Source organism: Corapipo altera, unplaced genomic scaffold (genome assembly GCF_003945725.1).
Source record: "Corapipo altera isolate COAL_440 unplaced genomic scaffold, ASM394572v1 63, whole genome shotgun sequence".
Taxonomy (NCBI): domain Eukaryota; kingdom Metazoa; phylum Chordata; class Aves; order Passeriformes; family Pipridae; genus Corapipo; species Corapipo altera.
In genome coordinates, this window is record NW_020884928.1 from 4,977,150 (window position 1) to 5,000,018 (window position 22,869).

Genomic DNA, 22,869 nt, shown 5'->3' on the forward strand with positions numbered 1-22,869 from the left:
TAGATAATTTAAATATCTCTTTCTTTGGTAATATCCTGACATTGTCCATGGATAAAGGACCCCCAAAGGAAAAGCTAAGTGATAACAGCTGCCTGTGTCAGCCTATTCCCAAAAGAGATCATCTGTCCAGGAGACGTCAGTGGGAGTCTGCCTGACAGAGGGGTGTGTGCACAGAAACCAAATTGCAGAATTGGGATCTAAATAGGATTGTGATCTTTGACTTCCAATCTGTCATAATTTTTCTCTGTATATTCCAGTATTTGAGATTTGACAGTTTGCCTTTGCTCAGATCGCTCAGGATTTTTCTTTCTGTGTTACATTACTGACTTAAAAAAACCCAACCAACAACCAACCAAAACCCAAAACCACCAAAACCCAGTGCTTTTCATTATTCAAGGATTGGTTATAGAAGACAGCACTGAGGATACCAGTTCTGAAGGAAACTATTCCCAAACTGAGAGTTCACAGCAATATAAAGAGCAGTTGTGAGTCCAAGAAGGGGTTACAACTGCAAAAGTAGTTGTCTTAAGGTTAATTGTATTTCGGGGAGGCAATAGGGTTCATATAGCAGATGGCACAGGAAGGATTGCTCAGAGAAAGTTTAGACTTAGTAAAATCTCAAAATCAGATTAAGAAGACAGATGGGATTCTGGATTGGAATGCTACCATTTAAGGGGTTTTTTGTCTTTTTTTCACTTTCCCAAATTATAACCTTGAAGATACTGGAGTTTTTTATATAGTTTACAATGAATTTGGTACTAGTAGACTGAGAGGAGGTTACACAGTAAGCAGCTGTTTTCATGGTAACTAGTAGTTTTGGTTTGCACTCATTTGAAAAACAAGATGTTATTGCTTGAAAGAAGACAAAGGAACATGACTAAGAGAAAAGACTTACTTACTTGAGCATACACATACATCAGCCTTGATCTCTTTGTGGAATTTACCCCTGTATTTGCTGGTTTTATTTGCTGTTTTCCCACTAACTTCTTTTTCCTGCTTTGCTTTGGGATTTTTGAAGCAGAATTGCAGGTTGCACTATTTAACATCTGTAAGTGGCCCATTCCTACCTGCACTTCTAGACAGGGACACGCAGGCTTTTTGCCCATCCAGGAAGGATCTCTTTGCCTGTGGTTTATTTTCTGGGAATGAATGGTTATCATAAGTGGCTCTTGATTTGGACATGAATCTTTTCTGTAAGAATATAATGACAGGGCACATGCTAGTGGTGCAGGCAAATGACTCTCCTCTCTACCTGTGCCCACCTGTGCTGCACTGCAAGCCAACAGGGCAGCACGTGCCAGGACAGCCAAGGTCTGAAAGAGTCACATTCACACCACACTGATCAGGACCCAGGTACATTAGACAGGGCTATCACTCAGGCATAGCCTGTCCTGAATGTGGCTGGCTTGTCTGGGGAGGTGAGAGAGATCATAGCTGCTGTGGGTAAATTCATCAGCTGGGTTCTGTCACCTCAGCCACCTCTGCTTTGCTCTTGAATGAAAAAACTTCAGCACTTTTCACCTTTATGTCCCCTTCTGCCCTCCAGGACCTCACTAGTAACTCAGAGCAAAGCTCCTTCACAACTTAGTAATTAAATATTCTTGCTGTGCATACAACAGTATGACAAATCTGTGGGAGAATGAAAGAGGCTTCTCTTTAGCAGTTCATGTTCTCGGAGTTTATCTTCTGCAGTGCTCTCAGTTCCCTGCCTCCATCGTGTTCCCTGTTTACTGCAGTTGTTCTTCCTTCTCTGAGTTCATATGTCCTTAATTTTCTGTGACCTCCTTGCTGTGGTAGGCTGCAAAACTCAAGAATAATATATCTGTTTTGCTGAGAGTACCAACTAAAAAATTTGCCAGACATTTTAAACACTCTATTCCTCAGCTAATAATGAGTCTTCTAAGCAGCTTTTTCTAATTAATTTCTTGTACTATACCTAATGTTTCAGTCTAAGACCTCCCTCATAATTTGAGGTCAGACTGATCTTGGGTCACTTGCTGCCCCTACTCTTCTCTTTTATTTCCCTCCTTCAGTCCTCCCGATTTTCAAGAAGTGTCTGAATATGCAATTATGAAATTGACTGTCTCTCTTTATAGGTTGTTCTCATCATATCGCTGTTTGAGATGATGTTTTCTTCAACAATTTCCCTCCAGTTTTAAGATTTTAATTCCGTTGCTGTGGAAATTACAGTGATAATGCAGGTTTAATGTTCACTACTTTACTGCTGCATTAGATAAGAAAAAAAGGGAGCTGTTGTGTGGGAGAAAGCTCTGAATTAAGCAAGTTGTATACATTTCACACGTATGTCAGGGAAGATAACACATGAAAAGGAATTAGGGTTGTTCAGGGTGCTAGAATTTTCTCTATCTTCTCAGGAAAAAACAAGTCTAAATATCAAAAAGGAGGAGAAAAAAAAGCTCAGTGTCTGATCTAGGAACTGTGGTTTGGAACAGCAGTTCCAGTCTGTTGCCTTTCAGGACATCAGTCTTCCATCTTGGATGATGACCTTTGTCATTTCTGTTTGGAAAGAGGATTTTGGAAACCCTTAAATCCCTCCTTACCAGAGAGAAGGATGCAGACAGAAATCTTTACATAGCTATGAAGTGAAGGATAAAGAAAGTTCCTACTGGAGATACTCATGGCTAGCTGTCTGATTTGAGAAGAGAGACATGGATTTGTGTATAGAAAAGAATTTTATCAGTTTTTGTCTCTTAATCAATTTTAGCAGTAATCTCTATTCTAGAATTTTGGTTGTCTATAAAGAATTAAATAGATTTGATACTTCTGTTGTTTCTTACCTTCTTCCTTAATTAATATTTAATATTCCAGAGCTCCTTGGTTGCTTCTTATATGTGGTTGTTTTAGAAAATTAACATGTTACTAAAATTGCTAACAGCAATGTTCAGCTTGTCCTGTTCTCTTGCTTCCCCTTTAATGCATCACCCATTATTCTTAACCTCATCTGTTCTTCTGCCTAGCATTCTTTGCTAGGCAATTCAAAGTGGAAAATACTAAGAGCACAGCTATCTGACTTTGGATCTAAGCATATAGTTCCTGCACATTTTGAAAATTAAAATTTATATTGCCTTTTGTCCTCATGTTTGTAAATACATGTACAGTTTGTAAATACATAAATACATATGCATTCCTCCTTTGATTAATGTGGCTGCCTTTCACATGCACAAGACATCACAAGTTTCTTGGTGGTCAAAGCAAGGTTTCTAAGGAAGCGCTCTGTATGTGTGCACCACAGTGTATGGACACAGGTTTTCAATATACATTGTTTGCTTTGACTACTATATGCAAAACTGGGAAGAAGTCCAGAATCTTTAATAGCTAGAATGTATTTCATGCTGATCCCATCTAAATTGGCATCCTCCATTGCCAAGTTCTAAAGTGAGGGCTGTGATGATGATGACTTTCTCTAATGGGGTTTTTGTTCAGGGCTGCCCAATATCTGTGTTTTCAGTACTGCAGGATTCAGATAGAGGGTCTCAGTTTATAAAAGGACCCAATATATTTCTGGCTCAAATGCCTTTAGGACAGATGTGCTGATGTTTTTGTATTAAATTCTGACATCCTTTTAAAATTTTATGCTGTTACGCTGTGTTTCTCAGCATACTCAGTTGTGTCATTTCACTATTGAAACTCAAAACAGAGATTTTGTTCCTTGTTGTTCTTCTTGGTGTTATGTCTTGCCATATGCAAGTTCTTAAAATTGTGAGGCACAGTAGTAATAGAACAGAACTGTACCACCAATACTGTTCTGTAGAAATCAGTGTATTGGTTTTAAATATATATGAAAAAGGGGTCATGCTCTCTTTTTCTGGGCGTCACATGCAGAAATGAGTTGTGCATGGAGTGTAAGCATCTTGCTTGTGAGAGGTTTAAGTCCCCTGACACAAAAAGAGAGTTGGCAAATACCTTCTACTACCTTGGGGAATGTAGTAAGCTGATGTAGGGGACTTCATGCAAGAACAACAGAACTTTCAAAAATTAGGATAGGAATGAGAGAAAGGGGAGAATGGGAGAGAAGAGAAAAGAGGGAGGGAGGTATTCATTTAGGAAAACAAGGCAACTGGAAATGAAAAAAAACCAAGGAGTGTCTCGGTAGAGGCATTGGATCATTGCATTGAAGTCATAGTTATTGCAGAAAGTCAACAGCTGCTACTTTAGAGCATGAGGCAGAGGAACTATTGCAAACACAGGAAAATAATCGTAGATATGGAGGAATGCCTTCCAGAGGGACTGTCTTGTACAAGCCAGTCCATGTTATGTTACAAAAGCCTGGTGACACAATGCATGGAGTGCCCGGAGTGGGCAAGTATTGTACATCTGGAAACATTTAAACTAGTAATTAGTTTCTGGAAAAAATGGTAAATTACTCAAGGAAAATGCAGTCCATTGTGTTAGCTTCTGAATCATATCTGCAAGATGTATGATTCTCCTGGCTGCCTTAACCGTCACTTCTTTGCTTCTCACGTTCACCAGTAGTCTGTGGGGACAGATGATACAGTAGTGTCAGGGCTGACAGGCTGACGCTCCAGGGGCTCTGACATTTGGGCAGAAATGTCACAGAAAAAGGGCTGGTGAACAGAGAGGAGGAGGAAGTGTTCCTCTCTTCCTCAGTCCTAGCACTCTGCACTCCACCTAGTTGTCCTGTGCTTTGAGGACATAGACCTGATCTTGTGGGATTTCACCACCTTGGTTAGACATCACCAGGGAAGTCTTGTGCCAGCTGGGGCAATCTCTCCCAGCAGAGTTCTCCACTGTAGCACAGCCTGCTTCAAAGCCCACTTTCTTCTTGGGCTTCTGTCAAGCAGATTTCCTCTGTTTGTTTGCTACAGGGAGAGAATTGTTTTGGGGAAGGGGTGAGGCAGCACAGCCCACTTCCAGCCTTTCCCTCTCCCCACTGGTGCTGGAGAAGGCTGGCAGGAGCAGAGGCACCAGCAAGGTAGGGACCTTACATGCCATCTGTGACTAATACATGATGTTTGATAGCACACACATTTAGAATTACAATAGTACTGTGTGATTGGTGTGTTGCCCATCAAAAGGAATACTGGCTGCCCCTGGTGATGTGCTGCCCAACTACATGTGGGTCACAGGTGGAATACAGATGCCTCCACAGTTGAAGTTAGCAGTTGGGCAATAATTCAGAATCTGGTCTTCCCTGTAACAGAATCTGCAGTGTCTCTAAAGATTGCCTGCCTGAAATGGAGAACTGCAGGCCAGTACAAGAGGTTGTATGTGGCACCAAAGTGTCAGAGCCCGGTGTCTTTCCAGTCACTGGTGTGCCAGCATGTTCTAACTTCTGCCTCCTGCAGAAGCTTTTCAGACGATAATTGCTGTGGTTGTTTGTCATTACAGAAGTAACGCTGAAGGTCCATGTAAGCGATGCCAGCACACATCAGCCAGTAACTGAAGCCTTCATTGAGATTTTTACCAACCAGATCTCCATTGCATCTGGAACCTCAGGAGCAGATGGCACTGCCTTCCTCAAGTTTCAGTATAAGTTGGGCAATCAGCTGATAGTGACTGCTAGTAAACATGCATATGTGCCAAATTCTGCACCATGGAAACCTGTAAGATTGCCTGGTAAGAGATCTTTATTTTTGTTCTGAGGTGAGATTTTGCATCTAAAGGAAGTTACACAGTTTTTTGTATGATGTGTATCAATGCTTGAGATCCTGGGTGGGAGGAGAAACATCTGCGCCTTTCAAAAATAGTAATGTTTATTCCTCAGTTAAACTGCAGCATCAGGGCTGTGCAGAGATTCACTCTCCTCCTGGCTTGTCCTCAATACAGTGCTACATCAGTTTTCAAACAACTGTTGGTGTTCTTAGTGTTCTTACAGCTCCATAGGAAATGGAAATCCATCCCAGATCTTTTTCTTTATGGGAACTCTGTTTCCAAGAGCTTTGCTTCAGCAGCTGCGAGGCATTCATTTGTTTCTCCTCCAAGGTGTAGCAACAACTGTTGCACTGTAGGCTGTAGCGTACAAGAAAAGTCCTGCCCTTTTAGTTCTTGGCCATGTCCATAGGACAGTTTTAATCTGCAGTTATGTTATCCAGATGTAAGGATTTTTGCTAACTTAATTAGCATGGTTTGTTTCTTCCACAGGCAAACAAATATAACAGTAATACTTGCATGTCAGTTTTTATCAGAATGCCTCAAAATTGTATGGAAAGGGGGATACTTGACATTAGTTGTACGTGAGGGAAAACTGAGTCATGAAACTTATTTCTGTACCTCTAAATAGAAGAGATTGAGGGTGGCTTTCAACCTTTGAGATGTAACATCTATATGAAGGTCACATCCCTAGTTTCATCTGCCTTTCCTCTAATCCCCAGCCACAGAGAGTCCAAGTAATTTGGGAACGGTCCCATGCTTTATCGTACCCAAATCACACCTAAATATCACCTCAGATTTGATAATTAGCCTGGACCAAAGCCATGACAGGTTTTAAGTGCACTAATATTTAAATAGTATACATGTTCCCAGGGCAGAGTTGAATTCCATGCCTTGGCTCTGTTTTATTTATTAATATCAACATAGCCAGAAGGACTGCATGACTTGTTGCAAGGTCAAGCAGCAAATATATTTTCAGAAGGGGAAAGGAACGTGAATCTCTTCAAACTCAGAATTACACTTTAGGCATTTCAACATGCTGTTTACTTATCTGCATTCACTTGCTTCAGATAAGATAAGACTGACTTCTTCTACGTTTTCTGTCCTGTATTCTGCCATGTTTTTCAGCTACTTAATGGAGCAGCAAAGACTAAGCCAGGCTCTTTGGGTTGAGTGAAAGAATAAGAAGTAACTGAAATGAGTTGCAACTAGGAGAGTTTCAAATAAAAAAAAGGCAGTAATTCTTTACAGCAGCAGTAGTCAAAGATTGGAATTTTACAACCCAGAAAGGTTGTGAAATTTCCATCTTTAAAGGCATTCAAAACTCTACTGGATACCCCTCTGCTTGGTGGAAGCGGGTGACGTCCAGAGATCCCTTTCAGCTATAATTTTTCTGTCACTGTTCAGAAATTTCCTTGGATTTTTTTTCTATCTAAATAAGATGAAGTGCATCTTCCTCAGCATACTTCATGTGCTTTCTTAAGACAATCTTAAATGATTAAAGCATGCAATAACCTTTTCTTGCCTTGTGTCTCTTGTCTTTCTTACTCATACCCTAGATCTTTTGAAAGCAATGTACTCTTCCATAGCCTGGAGTTTGTTTGTTTAGATTTTTGCTTGTTACTTTTTCTTAAATATTGGTTTTGAGGGAAGAGAATGAAACAGGGAATTTTTGTTTTAGTAAGTCATTGAAGTTTAAAGAGCAGTAATTGTATAGGTTCCACAAAATCTTTCTTTCCATGGCTGAAACATGAGCTTAACTCAGAAAATAGATTCCTTTCACCTCAGATTCTCACCCATTGAAATCGGTAGGTACTTTGCCATTGATTTAATTAGAAGTAGAATCCTTTCGTTTGCTTTCTGTACCTTGAACTTAATCCTTTCTTAGATTAAAGAAACAAGTTACAACTTGATACACCCCATGTAGACTTAATAGGGTTGTTCTTAGAATGTCCTGAAAAGGGATGTGGCATAAAAGTTGAGGCCCAAGATAATTAGGCTATTATTTTTTGTATTGACTAAGATGCCTATAGTCTTTAAAAAACTTTCCAATAACTGTTTGTATTTAAATGCCCTGTATTTAAAGGCCTATCATACTTGTAATCAGCATAGTAGTTAGAAGTTTTGAAAAATGAGCAAGTTGTCTTGTTATTTTTTAAACTGGTTTGAATGAAGGGGAACAGGCAGCATATCTCAGTCTTCATTCTGCATTGTGCAGTCTGGGCACACCCATACAGCTGGATCCTCACTTCCTGAAAATGCCTTTTGACAGTTCTAGGAGCTGTCACCCACAGAGCAGATCCCCCACTCGGAGCAGTGTTCTACCCATGGCAGTGTTTTAAGCTGATGTGCCATCCTGTGTGCTCTGGGAAATGAACTATGGGCATATTTACTTCAAATGTTGAAATGATAACCACGGTCAGGGAGTAGGTTTGAAAGCTATAAGATGGTAATGTATAAAGTACTGCAGCAGAACTTTGCCAAAGGATCACGATTCTCCCATCACAATCAATATGCAGTAGTTATAACCTTATGCTAGAAAGCTGTGCAGCCACTGAACTTGTGATATAATTGTGATAGCTTCAAGAAGTAAGCATCGAGGGTTTTCTCTTCTCATAATTTGGCAAAAATGAACTTTTCTTATATTAACCAAAATAATTACTAACTCTTTGCCACTTAAGCAGGAGGATTATTTATTTACATAGTGATAAATGGTAGGAGGAAAAGATTAAGATCTCTTTTTCCATTAAAATATTTATCAGCAGAGCCATGATTCCACTTCTTAACAGTTCATTAATTTAACATCGCTTGAGTTGTTGAAGTGTTTGTGATGGAAGCTGTTTTCTTCAGTCTGCTCTTAACTATGCATAGATTTTTCTTTGTAAATAATTTGAAAGAATACATTTGTGATGGGTAATACTTATTTAAAAGGACACTTTTTTGGACTAGTGTATGCAGTGAAGAGGGGCAGTTGCTGAGACAGCACAATTCAGACTAGGTGGTAGGGCCAGTGTCATGGTTTAACTCCAGCAATCAACTAAGTACCAGGCATCTGCTCACCCCCACCCAGCCTCGGTGGGTGGGGAGTAGAATCATAAAAGGGTAAAAACCATGGGTTGATATAAGAGCAGTTTAATAATTAAAATAAAGTAAAATTTTGTAATAATAATAATAAGAGACATAACAAAAAGAGAGTGAGGAGTAAAACCCAGGTAAAACAAGTGATGCACAATACAATTGTTCAGCCCATTTCTGAGCAGCAGTTGACCCCTCCTAGACAACTCCCCCCAGCTTATATACTGGCCAGGACCTTCTGTGGTGTAGAGCATCCCTTTGTCCAGTTTGGATCAGCTGTCCTGGCTGTGCTCCCTCCCAGCTTCTTGTGCAGCTCCTCATTGACAAACATGGAGAACTGCAAAGTTCTTGATTTAGAGTAAGCACTACTCAGCGACAACCAAAACATCAGTGTGCTGTCAACATTATTGTCATACTGAATCCAACGCACTGTACTCGATCAACTGCAAAGAAACTAACTCTAACCCAGCTAACCCAGGACAGTCATGGGAAGGCATGGCAGAGGATGGTGCTCATGATATTTTTGGGAGAGGAGAGCTCATCTGGAATAGTTTAGCTGTAAAAATAAGGTAAAAACTGAGAAGGTGGAGTATAGTATTTCAGGACTTGTCCTTGGTGCAGCCACTCAGGGAAATGTGTGTCCACTTCTGGATCCACATTTCAAGGAGAATGTTTAAAACTGCAGTTTTATCAGGAGTGATTAAAAGATTGGAAGGTATGGCTTACAGGGAAAGACTTTAAAGTGCTTAATTTATTTTGTTCGCTAGAGAGAAAGTTCATGGGGTAATTTGATCATAGTCTATCAATACCCTCATAGAGAACAGGAAACTGGTAAGAGAGAATTCTTCTGTCTAGAGGGCTTGTGTAAAAAGATCAAATGGCTGGAAATCTAATCTCAATAAATTCTGATGGGTAAAGAGGCACACAGTTTAGCCGCGCTCGTAATTATTCACTAGAACATTGGTGTTGTGGTGTGTTCTTCACTGCTGGACACCTGTAAAAGAAATTTAGATAGTTTTTCTACCACATGTTTTCAAGTTTAGGTACAGCTATTGAATCTAAAGCAGTAATTAATTCAGGGAATGCTGTAGTTATACAGGAATAAGGCTGGATCATCACTGTCATCCTTCTGGCCTTGAAGACTATGTCTTTCTGTCTTTGTCATGCTGAGAAATGACTGTGCAGAAAAGCCCTAGGGAAGTTTAAAAGTTATATATTCATTATAGTCTGGCGTATGTGGAAGAAGACGTTGGCATAGTTTACTGTATTGAGCTCCCCAGGGTGTCTAAATTATATTAGCTTTCTTCATACAAATTAAGTTACTGGAGTAAAGACAAACAAATTTTGTAATTGTGTGGCTTTGGTGCTACTTATGCTAGGCTTTCTTACTTATGTTGCTTGATGTGTAGATCTGTTTATATGTAGGTTGTTGGAAAGAAAATTCTCAGCTGTACTTGCAATAACTTAATTTATTTTATTTTAATTTATTTTAATGTTCATTTGTATTGTTAAGACCATCTTTTAGATGGTGGTTCTTATCAGTGTGTTTCTCCTAGTTTCTTCTCCTTTCTCCTTTACTTCTTCCAAACACTAAAATTTCTGATCTCTAAAAAGAGAATATATTTCTTAAAACAGAAAAACAGTAATCTCCCTATTGGTAGCTAACATTTATAGTGGTTCTTGGATTAAGTAATATGTAATAATTTAGGGGAAATTGATGAAGTTCCAGAAAATCAGAAGAGTTTGCACTGTTCTTCTACTAACTCGTTCTGGGAATGTCTTCCTCAGCTTGTGGTCACTTCAGACTGGGATGAATACTTTCCAAGTGCAAATGTAGGATGCTGCCCAGTTAACAAAAATTACTAGTCTGCATTAGTCTTCTCCTTCTGTCTTTGAAAGCCACAGGTGGACTGTAGGCAGTCATTCTCCTTACTGTTTTCATGGATGTGGGAGTCAGGTGTGCTCGATGGCTAACTCCTTCCAGATTTCTGGTCTTTTGGGTCTGAAGAACTCAGCATGAAATTAAATCCTGTTTTTCAGTCTGCAAAGATGTGTGTGCATATAGACACAGCCCCTCGTAAGGAATGTCAGTACCCAGTGGAAAGGGAGGTCCTTGCAGGCAGACTTCTTGCAGCAAATATCATTTATCTGTCCCCTTTTGCACCACTGGTAGGATGACAGTAGTTCTGCTATATATATAGCACTTCTCTGGTGTAGGTGGTGACTCAGCAAGGACATGCTGTATTTTAAAGCAAATTATTCTGACTTATTCATCATGCTTTGCCTTTCTGTATGACTTATGTAAGCATCTCAAAGTACTTAAAAGTTAGGTTTCATTAAAGTCTTTCTGAGGTAAGAAGTATAGCTGTTGTACAGAAAAATAAATCAGCCAGACTATTAGTGTTTCTCTTCTCTTTATGTAATGGCATGTCTTTCTGTGGAGCTGGGAATTGCTCCATGAAACCCTTCTTTACACTGTGCACTTCTGTACTTCGAGCTACTATGCAGAATGTGCAGGAGGCAAAGCATAGAACATGTTATTTAGTTCAATAATAATTACTCTGGCAATGTAACTGGTTTAGAAAGTGTGTGTGGTTTCTGTCATGTATACAATACGATTTTAATAGTTTCTGTGGCCTGCTTTTGCAAAAATGTAGAAGAAAGTAAGTGCTGTTGTTGGGTTATGTTTATAAGAATTTAAATATATCCCACTTAAACCCCTTCTCTCCCACAGTGTTCTCTTCACTGAGCCTTGGCCTTCTTCCTGAACGCTCAGCTACTCTGATGGTCTATGATGATGTAGTCCAGATAGTCTCAGGATTTCAAGGTATGCTGGCTTTTGGAAGTTGGATTTGAAATCTGACGGGCACTAAACAAAAAGCCTGACAGCCTGATACTTTCTGAGCTGTTCTGTGGGTGAGACTGGTATTCTGTGGGGAGTTCTGAGTTCCCTGAGGAATGCTTCTCTGTGGGATGGTTTTACCAAATTAATAGCTGAATTCATCCCTAGCTACTGTGAGTAGAGAATTCAAGTTACATGGTAATAAAGGAGTTGGGACTTCAGTGTGCTATTTGAGAGGTAGAGATTAAATTTCGTACACTATCTGTTGGATGTTTTTTCATGTAGCCTCATTTAACCATCCTTGCAGTAGACATTTTGTGATATTCTTATTGTCTAAGAATTTTCTTCGGTTCCATTTCGTTTCTTGCTTCCTAGTGTGAATGACTTAAAATTTTGGGCACAGAAAAACTGAAAATTTATTGTATTTGCATTGTTGTATACCCTGTATAAACTTGTTTTTCCTAAGTATTTCCTTGGACCCTTTGTCAGACTGCCTGCAAACACACATAGTACAGGATGAAACTTACTGTTTTAGAAAAATAAAGTTTGAAAAACTTCTTTGTAAGGCCAAACTCAGATGTTAAAGCAACTTTAGTATCAGTCAGATGAACAATGTTTTCTGAAATGCACAGTAAAGAATACAATATTCATCTGACTTAGGGATCCAACCTAAAATAGTCTAATTGATGTGATAGCTGAGGTTAACAAAAGAACAAAGCTTTAAAAGATACCTTGATGAACCAGAACAAGGGGACCTCCTTTCTGTGAGCACTCTTATTGTGCATAAATGGTGTCTTATTCACGTGTCTTATGCTTACCATCATTTTAAACTCTACTAGATAGTTAATAAACGAGGGAATACTGCCCTCAATAATATTCCAAGATAACCTTGTTTTATCTGAGGGAATATGATACAATTATGCCTTCCTGACATTTTTTTTTACAGTTAGAAACCATCCAGACACAATAGGCTTTTCTTTAATGATAGCACTAGATGTGACTGGAGCTGAAAAAGCATTAAACAAATTAGGTAGCTGATGGAATGCTCAGAAGAAGCTGGAGAACAGCACAGCTGCTGTACATATATTCTGCAGTTTGAGACCTGACATTGTCTAATGGACGGTGAACTGTGTTGAACCACAAGGGCTTCCATTAGGCAAAACATGAACCATTGTTTACCAACAGCATTCTGCTATCATGGTGTATTAAATGCTCTTATTCTTTTGCAAGTGTGCTAATATTATACAATTAACTGAAAAAGGACAGTATTTTCATGTTTACAGCTTCCTTCAAAAAATAGGTGATGCTTTTAAAGGACTAGAGGGACATTTAACAGCTGAGTGAGACTCCTAAATATTTTCCACATGATGTTTCTCCCTTCATTGAATTGATCCAGTGTGTTCCCAATATATTTAAATTTGAATAATATAACTGGTTTTGCTGGGATAGTAGAGAAAGAGGAAGAAGTTGGTACCTCAGGTATTCTAAGGGTTGGAATTTGAACTCTCAGCCTTGCTCAGTAAAATCTATTTTATAGGTCCACTCCACATTTCTTTTCTTGGGAATTCTCTTGTAATGAAGCCTAAATGAAAGACAGCCTAGACATTGTTCCAGTATTTGAATGGAGGCTCTCTAGTCTTGATCCAAAATCCTTGTGACCTAGTTTTTCTCTGTTATTTCTCCAATTTGCTTCCCAGTAACCTCGTGCTGCTTCAAAAGAGCTGATCAGGAATTACCTTAATGCAAAAATGAGAGCAAAGCAGAACTCATTATACCAGGAACAGGCTGGCAACACTGGTGTTTGAAGCACCAGTCAAAGGGAAAGAATGGCCTGTCTTAGTACAGTAAGTTACCAATTGCATTTGAATAATTAATCAAGCAAGCAACTTATTATGCAATTGAGAAGTTTGTCTGAATTGATGCAGGCAGCTTCATTTTCATGATGGCATTACAATCCACTGCTGTGCTCTGTCAGTAATTGTGAGGGATGGAGCTTGCCAGCCACTGGGTCATTTAAGTTATTTAATACCAGCACAGTGATGAGCTGAACTTCAGCATTCAGTGAATGGGAGCTGTATGGGGACCCTCTGTCTGCCTCTGACCTATGAAACATGAGACATAATGAATTAGTGAGACTTCACATTTTACTTCACATGGATTAAAGCTCAAATGCTAGTGTTGTGCCACATGTCACACATCCAGCATGACAAGAGGTGCCTTACAGGGACTCCTTGAGGTTAACATCTTCACTGTGCACTGGCAAACTGGAGCTGACAGCATTTGAATCATGGCTGATATGTTGACAGTGGGATGTTTAAAGAAGATCAGTGCTCAGCAGTCCTTTACCTCACAGCACTAACCAGGTGGAAAGAGCTCACATGCCCGTTTTAGACTTGAATGTGTTTGGGTGTTATAAGTAAAAAATAGGTATCTTCAGTAATAGAAGCAATACTAGTAATCCACTCCCAATGATAAGTGATGACTTGTTGAAAAATACTCCAAGAGTCTGGTCAGCACAAGTTTCTCCAGTTTACCATTTCTAATTCCCTCAGTAAGTCTATCCCCAAACATATGCCCCGAAGTCCGCTATGACCTCTGGTAAAGGAGTACATTGGATTATCTTCTAGCAAGGTGTTAAGAGAAGGTGAAAGCCTTAGTAGCTCCTTCCCTCACAAGCCTTTCACTGATGGCTCCTGGTCCTCTGCCCCTTTGAGGTCTCTTGCTGGGTGTGGGGAGACCCAACTGAGAAGACGAGGGGAAAGTCAGGATGAGTGACAGGTTTTGGGTGAGTTAACTTCTCTGCACTGATTTATTGTATGTGTATGCACTATCTACAGAGGAAGCTCTTTCTTCACCCTTAAAGCTTGTATCCAAGTTGATTGCAGTACATGTTTCCTGCCAGGTTTGGGGCTTAGATGTAAGAACACTTTTTGCTGACTGTAGAATTCAAGGCCATTGAGGTTGGCTTCCTGAGTCCTCCTTACCTAGTTAAAGTTTGGCAGCTCATGGCTCTCCCAGTACTAAAATCCAACCATTTTTGTAGTAGAAAGCGCATAAACTACTGTATTACAGACTCAACAACAGTTACTTTGTTTTTAATTTTTCATTAGTTGGTATCTTTGGAAATACAATACCACTTCCTGACTACTTGAATAATGCATCTTAACCAGAGATTTAGGCAGAAAATCCTAAAATTTGACATCGAACTGTTAGTGATAATCCTAATGCCAGTTTCTTTGCTGAGGTTTTTTTTCCTGTTTTGTTACTGTAGATGTTTATCCCCATGGGTCTTAGGAGTCTGCTCAGCAGTGCGGTCAGAGGTTTCTAGGTACCTGAGCAGATCTGTCCCTGAGGTACAGCAAACTGCTACAGCATTGCAGAGCACTCAGGAGATAAGTCTTTTCTGAGTTTGTTGCAGCCAATTTATTTAATGTTTTATATTGTTTTCCATTTAAGTCTAGAAATTGGATAAGGGAGATTTCTTCCCATGTCACATGGGTGCTGTTTAATGACTCTTTTAAACACTTTGGATGCTACCAGTCTTGAAAGCTTGCTGTAAACACTTAAATGTTTCAGAAATTAAAAAAAAAGTAATTTATAGCTTTTTCTTGCAGAATTGTCAAAGAAATGACAGCTAAACAATGATCAGCTCTTTGGAGGTACTTACACAAAAATTTTTTTGGCCTATACAAAGGTTTTTTTCTTTTGAGTTTTATGTCTTCTCATAACTAGAGTTCCTGATAGAAAATTATACAAGAACATATTTCAGTCTCTAGGTTAATGACACTGGCAGTTATAAAGCTTAGGAGCGAGTCAAGCTCTATTCTTCATCACAGTGAAGCTACATGTAACCTAAAAGTGCTGCCAGAGACTAACAGGGTAAAAGATGCAGAAATATATTGAGTTAACATCTTTGAATCGCATAGTCAAATGTGAATTAAGAAAAAAACTGCTTGCCTCTTGATTTTGTGCTGTGTGGGAAGTGTTCTGTGAGTATGCAAAATGAGCTCTGGAGAATACAATAGCTTTTGATTTAAAAATTAATTTGCATGTTGTGCACACAAACTTGCAGATGGAGTCTTGCTGTGTGTTGCTAAACAGTATTAATGGTGAGTATCCTTTGAAAAAAACTATTGACTTTATAAACTGGGATTTAAATGAGACGTGAAAGGCATAGTGCATGAAACAGTCTTAAATCATATTTCAGCAAAGACCCTTCAATTAACACCTAGTGATCTTTAAAGAAACACTAACAGTATACAAGACAGAGAAAAAGAGAAATCTTACATGCCAAATAATCTGGTTCTGTTTACACGTGTTCTTTGTGTGGGAAAACATGGAAAATCTTTTCACTCAAGGTTTATCAAGTGAGTCTTTTCTTCCAGTGATTTAAATGAAGTGACTGGTTTCAGTTCTGGAGATAGTCATCATGGCCAAAGTTTTGTAAAAACTAAATACAGAAATTACATAAGTTAATTGAGACTGCAGGTAGAATTGTCTCTTAGAAAATAATTTTAAAGACTATAAACTACATTTATCTTGCTATTTCAGAAAAAACAAAACTTAAACAAATATGGTGAACTGGATACCTTTCTAAGCTATCACGTGCCTTACCTCTAAACTTAGTTTTAGTTACAGTTATACTCATTAAAAGAAGCATAGAATGAAATTGGAGGTGATCTGGGGAAATAACATAGTCAGAAAAGCTTCTGACATTAGCTACTTCCACACTTTTGGTCTGTAATACTTATGAAGAAATAATGGCAACTTCAAAATAAATGTAAAAATACTGGTTTTCCCTCTTTTTCATAATAGCCTTCTAATGTCTCTGTCCTTCTCAAACTACTGCAATTTGTAATGAAAAAAAAATGTACAAGTTCTTCCATAAATATGAACACTTAAATATTCTGCCCACCTTGGATATAAAGTCACTTTTAATATTTTCAGGTGCACGGACTCAGCCACAAGTTCACTTTCAGAGAAGATCTGTGAAATTACCAGAGAACACGAGCTACAGTGACTTGACAGCATATCTGACTGCAGCCAGTTCACCCTGGGAAGTGGACAGTTTCCCTTATTTGCAGGGATTAGATGGAAATGGAACAGGTAACCCACTACTTTGGTTTTGCTCTGATTTCATATTGGTCCAGGGCTTGACTTTTGGTCATATAATTTTTTCCATTCCCCATTCCAGCAAGAGTTCTTTCGGATTTTGGGTGACATGTTAAGTTCAAATGCCCTACTAAAATACTGTTCCGATGAGCAAGAGGGCAAGGTCAGCTATCCCTTAAATGGGGCCACTGAATAGCAAATATGAAAACTCCTTGGCCTTGGGAGATCAGGAAAGTTGGTTATACTTATAGTTCAGAGCTGAGTCTCCAAATGCATTGCATGTGCACATACAAGGTTCAAGATTAATGTGTAGGAACAAGAGAGAATTTAATTTAAGGATGCCATAGAATTCTTGTTAATCTTTTTTTCTAAAAATAAATGAAAGGCCTGTATATCAAGGATTTAATACTGTATTGTTTCAATGACCTTGTTGATACTTTTGAATCTAGCTTCCAGCCCAGATGTGCAAATTTGTCTAGCACCAAAGGGAAAACAATGAAAATTCATAGTAGAAACACAACCACTGTTAAATTCACAATTATGATACATTTCTATGACTGCAACTGCCTGTTATTCTTCCACTTTTCATTCAGTCTTGATTGAAATAATTGGCGCTTTGTAGGTAACAGAAAAATAGCAGAATCAGGCACAAAAGCCTTCAAATTCTTAAAATGCTGGTGTGACAAGGAGAATAATGTTTTCTCTGTGCCCGTATTGGGTTAGAAAGATATCAGTGGCCGTGCAGTGTAGCAAGAGAGATTCAGGCTAGTGATTAGGAAAACCTTGCTATGGTGAGGATAGTTTAAGCTGTTGAATCAATTGCTTGAGGGTGTTGGACACAGTTAGTGACTTGTGAGGATGGCATAGGCAGAGCTGAGCTGCTTTGAAGCAGGCTGAATATTCCCTTGAGGTCTCTCCCTGCTGTTTCTCAGGATGGATTTACTTGTGATGTGTTGATCTAAGTGACTTTGAACACTAGGTCATGTGTGTAAACGGTATCTTGCTAGCTTCTCCCTTCTTCCTTTTGTACAAATCTGCATATCTCCTTTTCTATTATAACGAGAAATGTGTCTGGTACCTTACCCCCATCCTTCTGTCTGCTCCAGTGAGTACATCTTATCCTATCTCATTCTATCTCTCTGTCATTTTCCTATTCTCATCTTCAACCTCCAATTTTCTCTGACTTTTCATACTCAGACACAATCAAATATCTCTATCCTTTTTAAAATGAAAGAATGCATTTGATCTCATTCAATTGTCTACTTCCTCATCTCCTTTCTTTTTATCTCTAAATCTACTGAACAAACTGTTGACAACGTGTGTGGTATTTCTCTTTACCAAATCTTTCCTTAGTACTCTGCAACCCATTCTTGCATTTATTTAGTGAGAACAGGTCTTGCCAAGGCTTCAGGTGATTCCATCTCATGGGAACAGCACAACTATGATATTGTCTTTCTCCTGTTTCACCTTCTATCCTCCTATAAAACATATGAGTGCACCTTTGCCTTTTTAGTCTTCTGTATGCTTGCATGACAGAAACTTTTTTACTTGAGCATAGGGATTCTGGATTTGACTTTTAGCCTTCAAGTAAAAGTATATCACAAAGACCAAAATGATTGGCAAAGAAATGAGGTTTAATGGGGTTCTAAACATAAGAAGTGCCTTGTCTTCTGAATACTGTAGTATTCCATATAATGTAATACAGACTACAAACGCAAGATATTGTAATATGTACTATAATATAGGTAAAATGTCCTCGGTCTTTAGTAGAAGTTTCTCTTGATGTGGAAACATGACACTTTAAAACCCTAAAGTTGGATTGACTTTCTATGTCTGCATCTCCAAGTGACTTAGTGAAGACTTTACCTGGAAAACTTCTGAAGGAATAAGAAATTAGGTCAATACCTGCTGAGGATTTTTTAATATTTCTGTTCTCAAGAGAAAAAAAAAGTACAAATTTTAGAATTCCAAAAACCTTAGCATTAATTGGGAAATTTGGGAATTTGGCAGAACACTGTCTCTTCCCTCTCTCCCACCTCTTTGCCCCCCAGTTACTCCTCTGTGCTTTCACAGTTTATATACATATCTGTAGGGTTTTTGAGAGGTCCCTTCATTTGTTTCAAACAGATCAGTTCTCTGGCTAGTATTTGTCCAGAGTAGTTTTAGCTAAAACCTGTTCTCTATGACTTCAACAATTATCATAAAATCCCAGCTGGGTGTTGAATTAGTCATATGGAGCAGTGAAAATTTAATGCATGAATCAGCATGTTCTAAACATAAAAATTTGAAGAATTTCATTGCAAGTAGTGACAAGCCTGTGTAGTGTTAGCTTGTTGTTTATATTAATCACCAACTGGAAAGCAGTAGGATGATTTCACAAAATCTTGTCTTTTTAACCCAACTAAACAAAACTTTCCATCTTCTGTATCAATGGACCAAGCTGACTAATAACCATTACTCCTCCTGCTCTTGTAGGCTGCTTGTTTCTTTATAAAGAGTCGTGTCCAAAGTGACAGTGGATTCTCCTCTGATTATTTTTAGAGCTCTTTACAGGTCACCAGATGTCAAAAATGACAAGAAATAAATGAGAGCTGACATTTATTGAAGTTCCGTTCCCATTTAATCTGTGTGTGCGCTTATCAGTTTTATAGGATGTGAGAGTTTCATAAGCATTGATTTCAATTTGCCTTCACAACAGAAAAGAGAAACATTTTATCTTTTTAATGAGCATTAACATACTGTACAATGTGGCAAAGTGAAAAATTATTTCTTCTTGCTAGAGATCAGTGGATTTCAGAAATTTCTTCATTTTGTACTATAACTTGTTCAGCCCAGTACTGAGCAAAGTGTCAGTGCATCTCAAGTAAAAAAGATGCAAGCAGTGTTTCACCATCAGAATGGTTTTTCTGGGACTGAAAAGTCATTTTTACAGATACATGCTTTCTCAAGACAGTAATAAGAGAAAAATTCAAAACTTTTAATATCTAAAGATATGTAAAGTATAAAGCATGATTTAATCTTTTATATTAATCTAAACTCTGAAGTTTTACCTTTTTGCAGTTGGGATTTGCATAAGCCAGAACACAGTCAGGTTACAATGCTCAGCCAAAGGAATTTAATTTCTCTGATACCAGCCTGAGAACCTTAGTGGCCCAAGTCCTGGGAACAAGCATCAATTTGACAGAAGCTAAAGGTGCATGGCAGAGGCAGCGTATCGAACAATCAGGAATAAAGGAACAACTTTTCCCTCACCATTTCATTCCTCTGTCTCGCTGTTTCATAATTTAGGGTGTTTAGGGGATGATATTGTGAACCATTGGAGCCTGTAATATACAGATGCATGGGCAGGCTGGCAACTTTCTCTTATGCCCTAGCTGAATTTTCAAACCTCATATTCTATTTTCAGTCTTTTAGCTCTGTGGCTCTGTTATATGGCCCTCTTCACAGAGCCAGTTTTCTCAGCTCTTCAATCCCTCCGTAAGAAAAGCATCTGCACCTCCTTTCACAGTTGGTGATGGCAGTGTGTGTCCCTTGCATGTCAGCTGTGCGACGCTGACACTCACCTGGAAACCCGGGGAAAGTGTGTGTCAGAGTAGATGCTTTAGTAAATAAGCCACATGCAAGGTTCCTTGTGGTTATTTTCCATTTCTTCAGTTTGGCACCTCTTGCAAAATCCAAGGAATTTAAAGTTCGGAGGAGTTTTGTCACCTTTTCTTCCCTTCCCTTTACCACTCCCCGCCCCTTCCTTTCCTGATGATATCTTAACTTTGGTGAGCTGTTATTCAGAGACATCAAATTTAGTAAAGGCCATGCCTTGAGACTTACTCACTGTTATGAGAAATCATAAAGGTCTCACTGCTTTCCCACCATTCCCTCAGGTGTACTTGTCCTAATGAACACTGTCAATGAGATGCAGCATGTTCCTGAGACCCCCTTGTTGTGCCACCACTGCTGGATGTGAATGTGCTCTCACAGGCAGTTTATGCAATGTAAGGCACCAGGGTTACAGCAGGGGCAATACCCTCTCTCTGTCAGCCAGGCACCCCTCTTTCCTCCTTTCTGATTAGCCCCTCAGCAGGACAAGCAGCTGCAGAGCCCCTGGAGCCAGCACAACCGAGGTAGCGGGGATGGTGCTCTTAGCAGGCATGTGGGCCTGTGGGGCTCCAGCCCCTTGAAAAACTGGAAGCTCCAAATCTTCCAATTAAAACTACTCCCACTATTGCTTTGAGCTCCAGATCTCTTTCATTTTAAACCTCAAGTTTGGGTTTTTGTCACCCGAGTACATAGATACATTTGGGGTATTTATCCCTGTCATTGGTTCATTTGGTTAAATGATTGAAGGGTTATAATGCTTTTTTAAATCATGTTGTTATGAAGTAACATTCATCGGCATGCAGTTTAAACATGAAGAATAATTATAGTCTTACATAGATAACACTGTATATCCTAATAATCCATTTAAGTTCTTTGCAGTGAAAGGCCAAAGGAAACACAGCCTGTCATTCTTAAACACGTGACTGATTATTCTTCCAGTGCCGCTGTTTATTTAGGTGTTTGTTATTTATGATATATGCATGTAAGGCTATAATAAAGACTTGTAAAATAATTTGGTTTTGTTGTGATTACGGTTGTGATACTCATACAGATTTATTTAGGATTAATTAAGAGGAGAAAATATATGCAGGAGATTTTTACATTGTAGTTTTCTTGTCTTTAGATTTTTTCCAAAATTAAGTGAAAAACAGACCCATATACATCTTTCTTGGAGTTTGTGATTTGGGGTTTTTTTGGCAGGGGGAGGGTTGTTTGTTGCTTGGTTGGTTGGTTGGGGTTTTTTTTTCTGTAAGGCAGGGAGGATTGCTGCTACCATCCCTTGAGAATTGTGTTGATGCACTCCTGCGGTGTTGAACCACATGGGTGTATCTTAAATTCTGGTACCTTCTGTAGTCACAGTGTTCATTCCCTCTCTTGGTAGGAAACAGCACTAGGTATGACCTCACCCCTGTCACTGCCGTCAGCGTTCATCTCCTCGGCAGCGATGGGACCCCCATCCCTGTGAATGGCCCCATCTATGTAACAGTGCCTCTGCCAGCAAACAGCAACTTGAAACACAATGCACACGTCCCAGCATGGAGGTTTGACCAAAAATTTGGTAGGTAACATCTCATTGTGGTTCCCTAGATGGCTTCACTTCACTGAATCTGGTGTCTCACTGCATTTATTATGTTAATATAATAAGGTCTTCACTGGAGTGTAAGGAAACCAGTTTTCTGTCTAAACGAAGCGAAGATTGAGTTTTTCTTATCAAGTAATATATATGCAAATATACTTGACTAGCATTGTGTGCCACTTTTAGACAAATTTTTTTTGTAAATGCACCATTTTGCAATTATTAAATATTTTATTTAAAAACTATCTTGAGAGAACTGGATTTCACCCACAGACTGAGAAGCAGAGAGATGTATTCACTATGGCATTGAATTGGAAGTCCGGAGAAATGGAAACTTGCCTTATCTTTGTCAGCAGCCAGCTATCTGACCTTGGGTCCCTCTCTTGTTTGAGTTCCGTTTCCTGCCTGTCAGATAGGAAACATAGTACTGACTTCTTTTGTAAATCACTTTGAGATTGACTAATACTATCAAGGAAAGTACATGTAAATAAATTTAAAAAAAATTTAAATGTAAATAAAAGAATTTTTAAAAAGAAAAAAAGCAGGAAGAAAATTCATTAAATATTTTGAAAGGACAGAATGACTAATCAATAAAATCTGTAAAATGCACTGTTCTTTATATTGCAGAATATTGTTTGTCATTGTGAGCAGGAGTTTTCCCAGAAATTTGTAGTTAGGCTATCTTTTTTTAATTTATTTTCTTTATTTTGTTGCTTGCTGGTATACTGTGCTGGCCTTTACAGCTTCAAAGTTTAAAGGATTAAGGAGTGCATAAGTTTGTCCTGGTGATCCACCTTCAGTTGTTGCACTATGTTTTTTGAAATATATACCAGAGGATTGTTAAGAAAAAGAAGAGTGGAAGGTGAGAAAGGTAAATGCTGTGAGTCAGGAAGATAGGAAGAAAAAGGAGCCAGAAATATGGATCTGTATAGACAATTGCTGGGCTTTGTCCCTGTAAGGCAAGTGTTTTGAGCCGGTTGATGATCACATCCAGAAGCAGAGCAATAAGCACGAAAGCAGCATGTTGGAGAAAGGGAGG

At 38.9% G+C, this 22,869-nt stretch overlaps 1 protein-coding gene across 3 annotated transcripts in view; it reads left to right on the forward strand.

Moving 5' to 3' along the window:
• Nucleotides 1-22,869, forward strand: part of FAM171A1 (family with sequence similarity 171 member A1) — an 88,925-nt gene that overhangs the window by 46,089 nt on the left and 19,967 nt on the right. The window contains exons 2-5 of one of the 3 annotated variants that reach the window (XM_027658687.1): nucleotides 5,371-5,598; nucleotides 11,441-11,533; nucleotides 16,496-16,654; nucleotides 21,636-21,812. In XM_027658687.1, coding sequence (XP_027514488.1) covers nucleotides 5,371-5,598; nucleotides 11,441-11,533; nucleotides 16,496-16,654; nucleotides 21,636-21,812 — 657 coding nt within the window. Of the gene's footprint in view, nucleotides 1-5,370; nucleotides 5,599-11,440; nucleotides 11,534-15,057; nucleotides 15,658-16,495; nucleotides 16,655-21,635; nucleotides 21,813-22,869 lie in introns of those variants that run through there. The other 2 variants (XM_027658688.1, XM_027658690.1) reach the window with 2 other exon arrangements.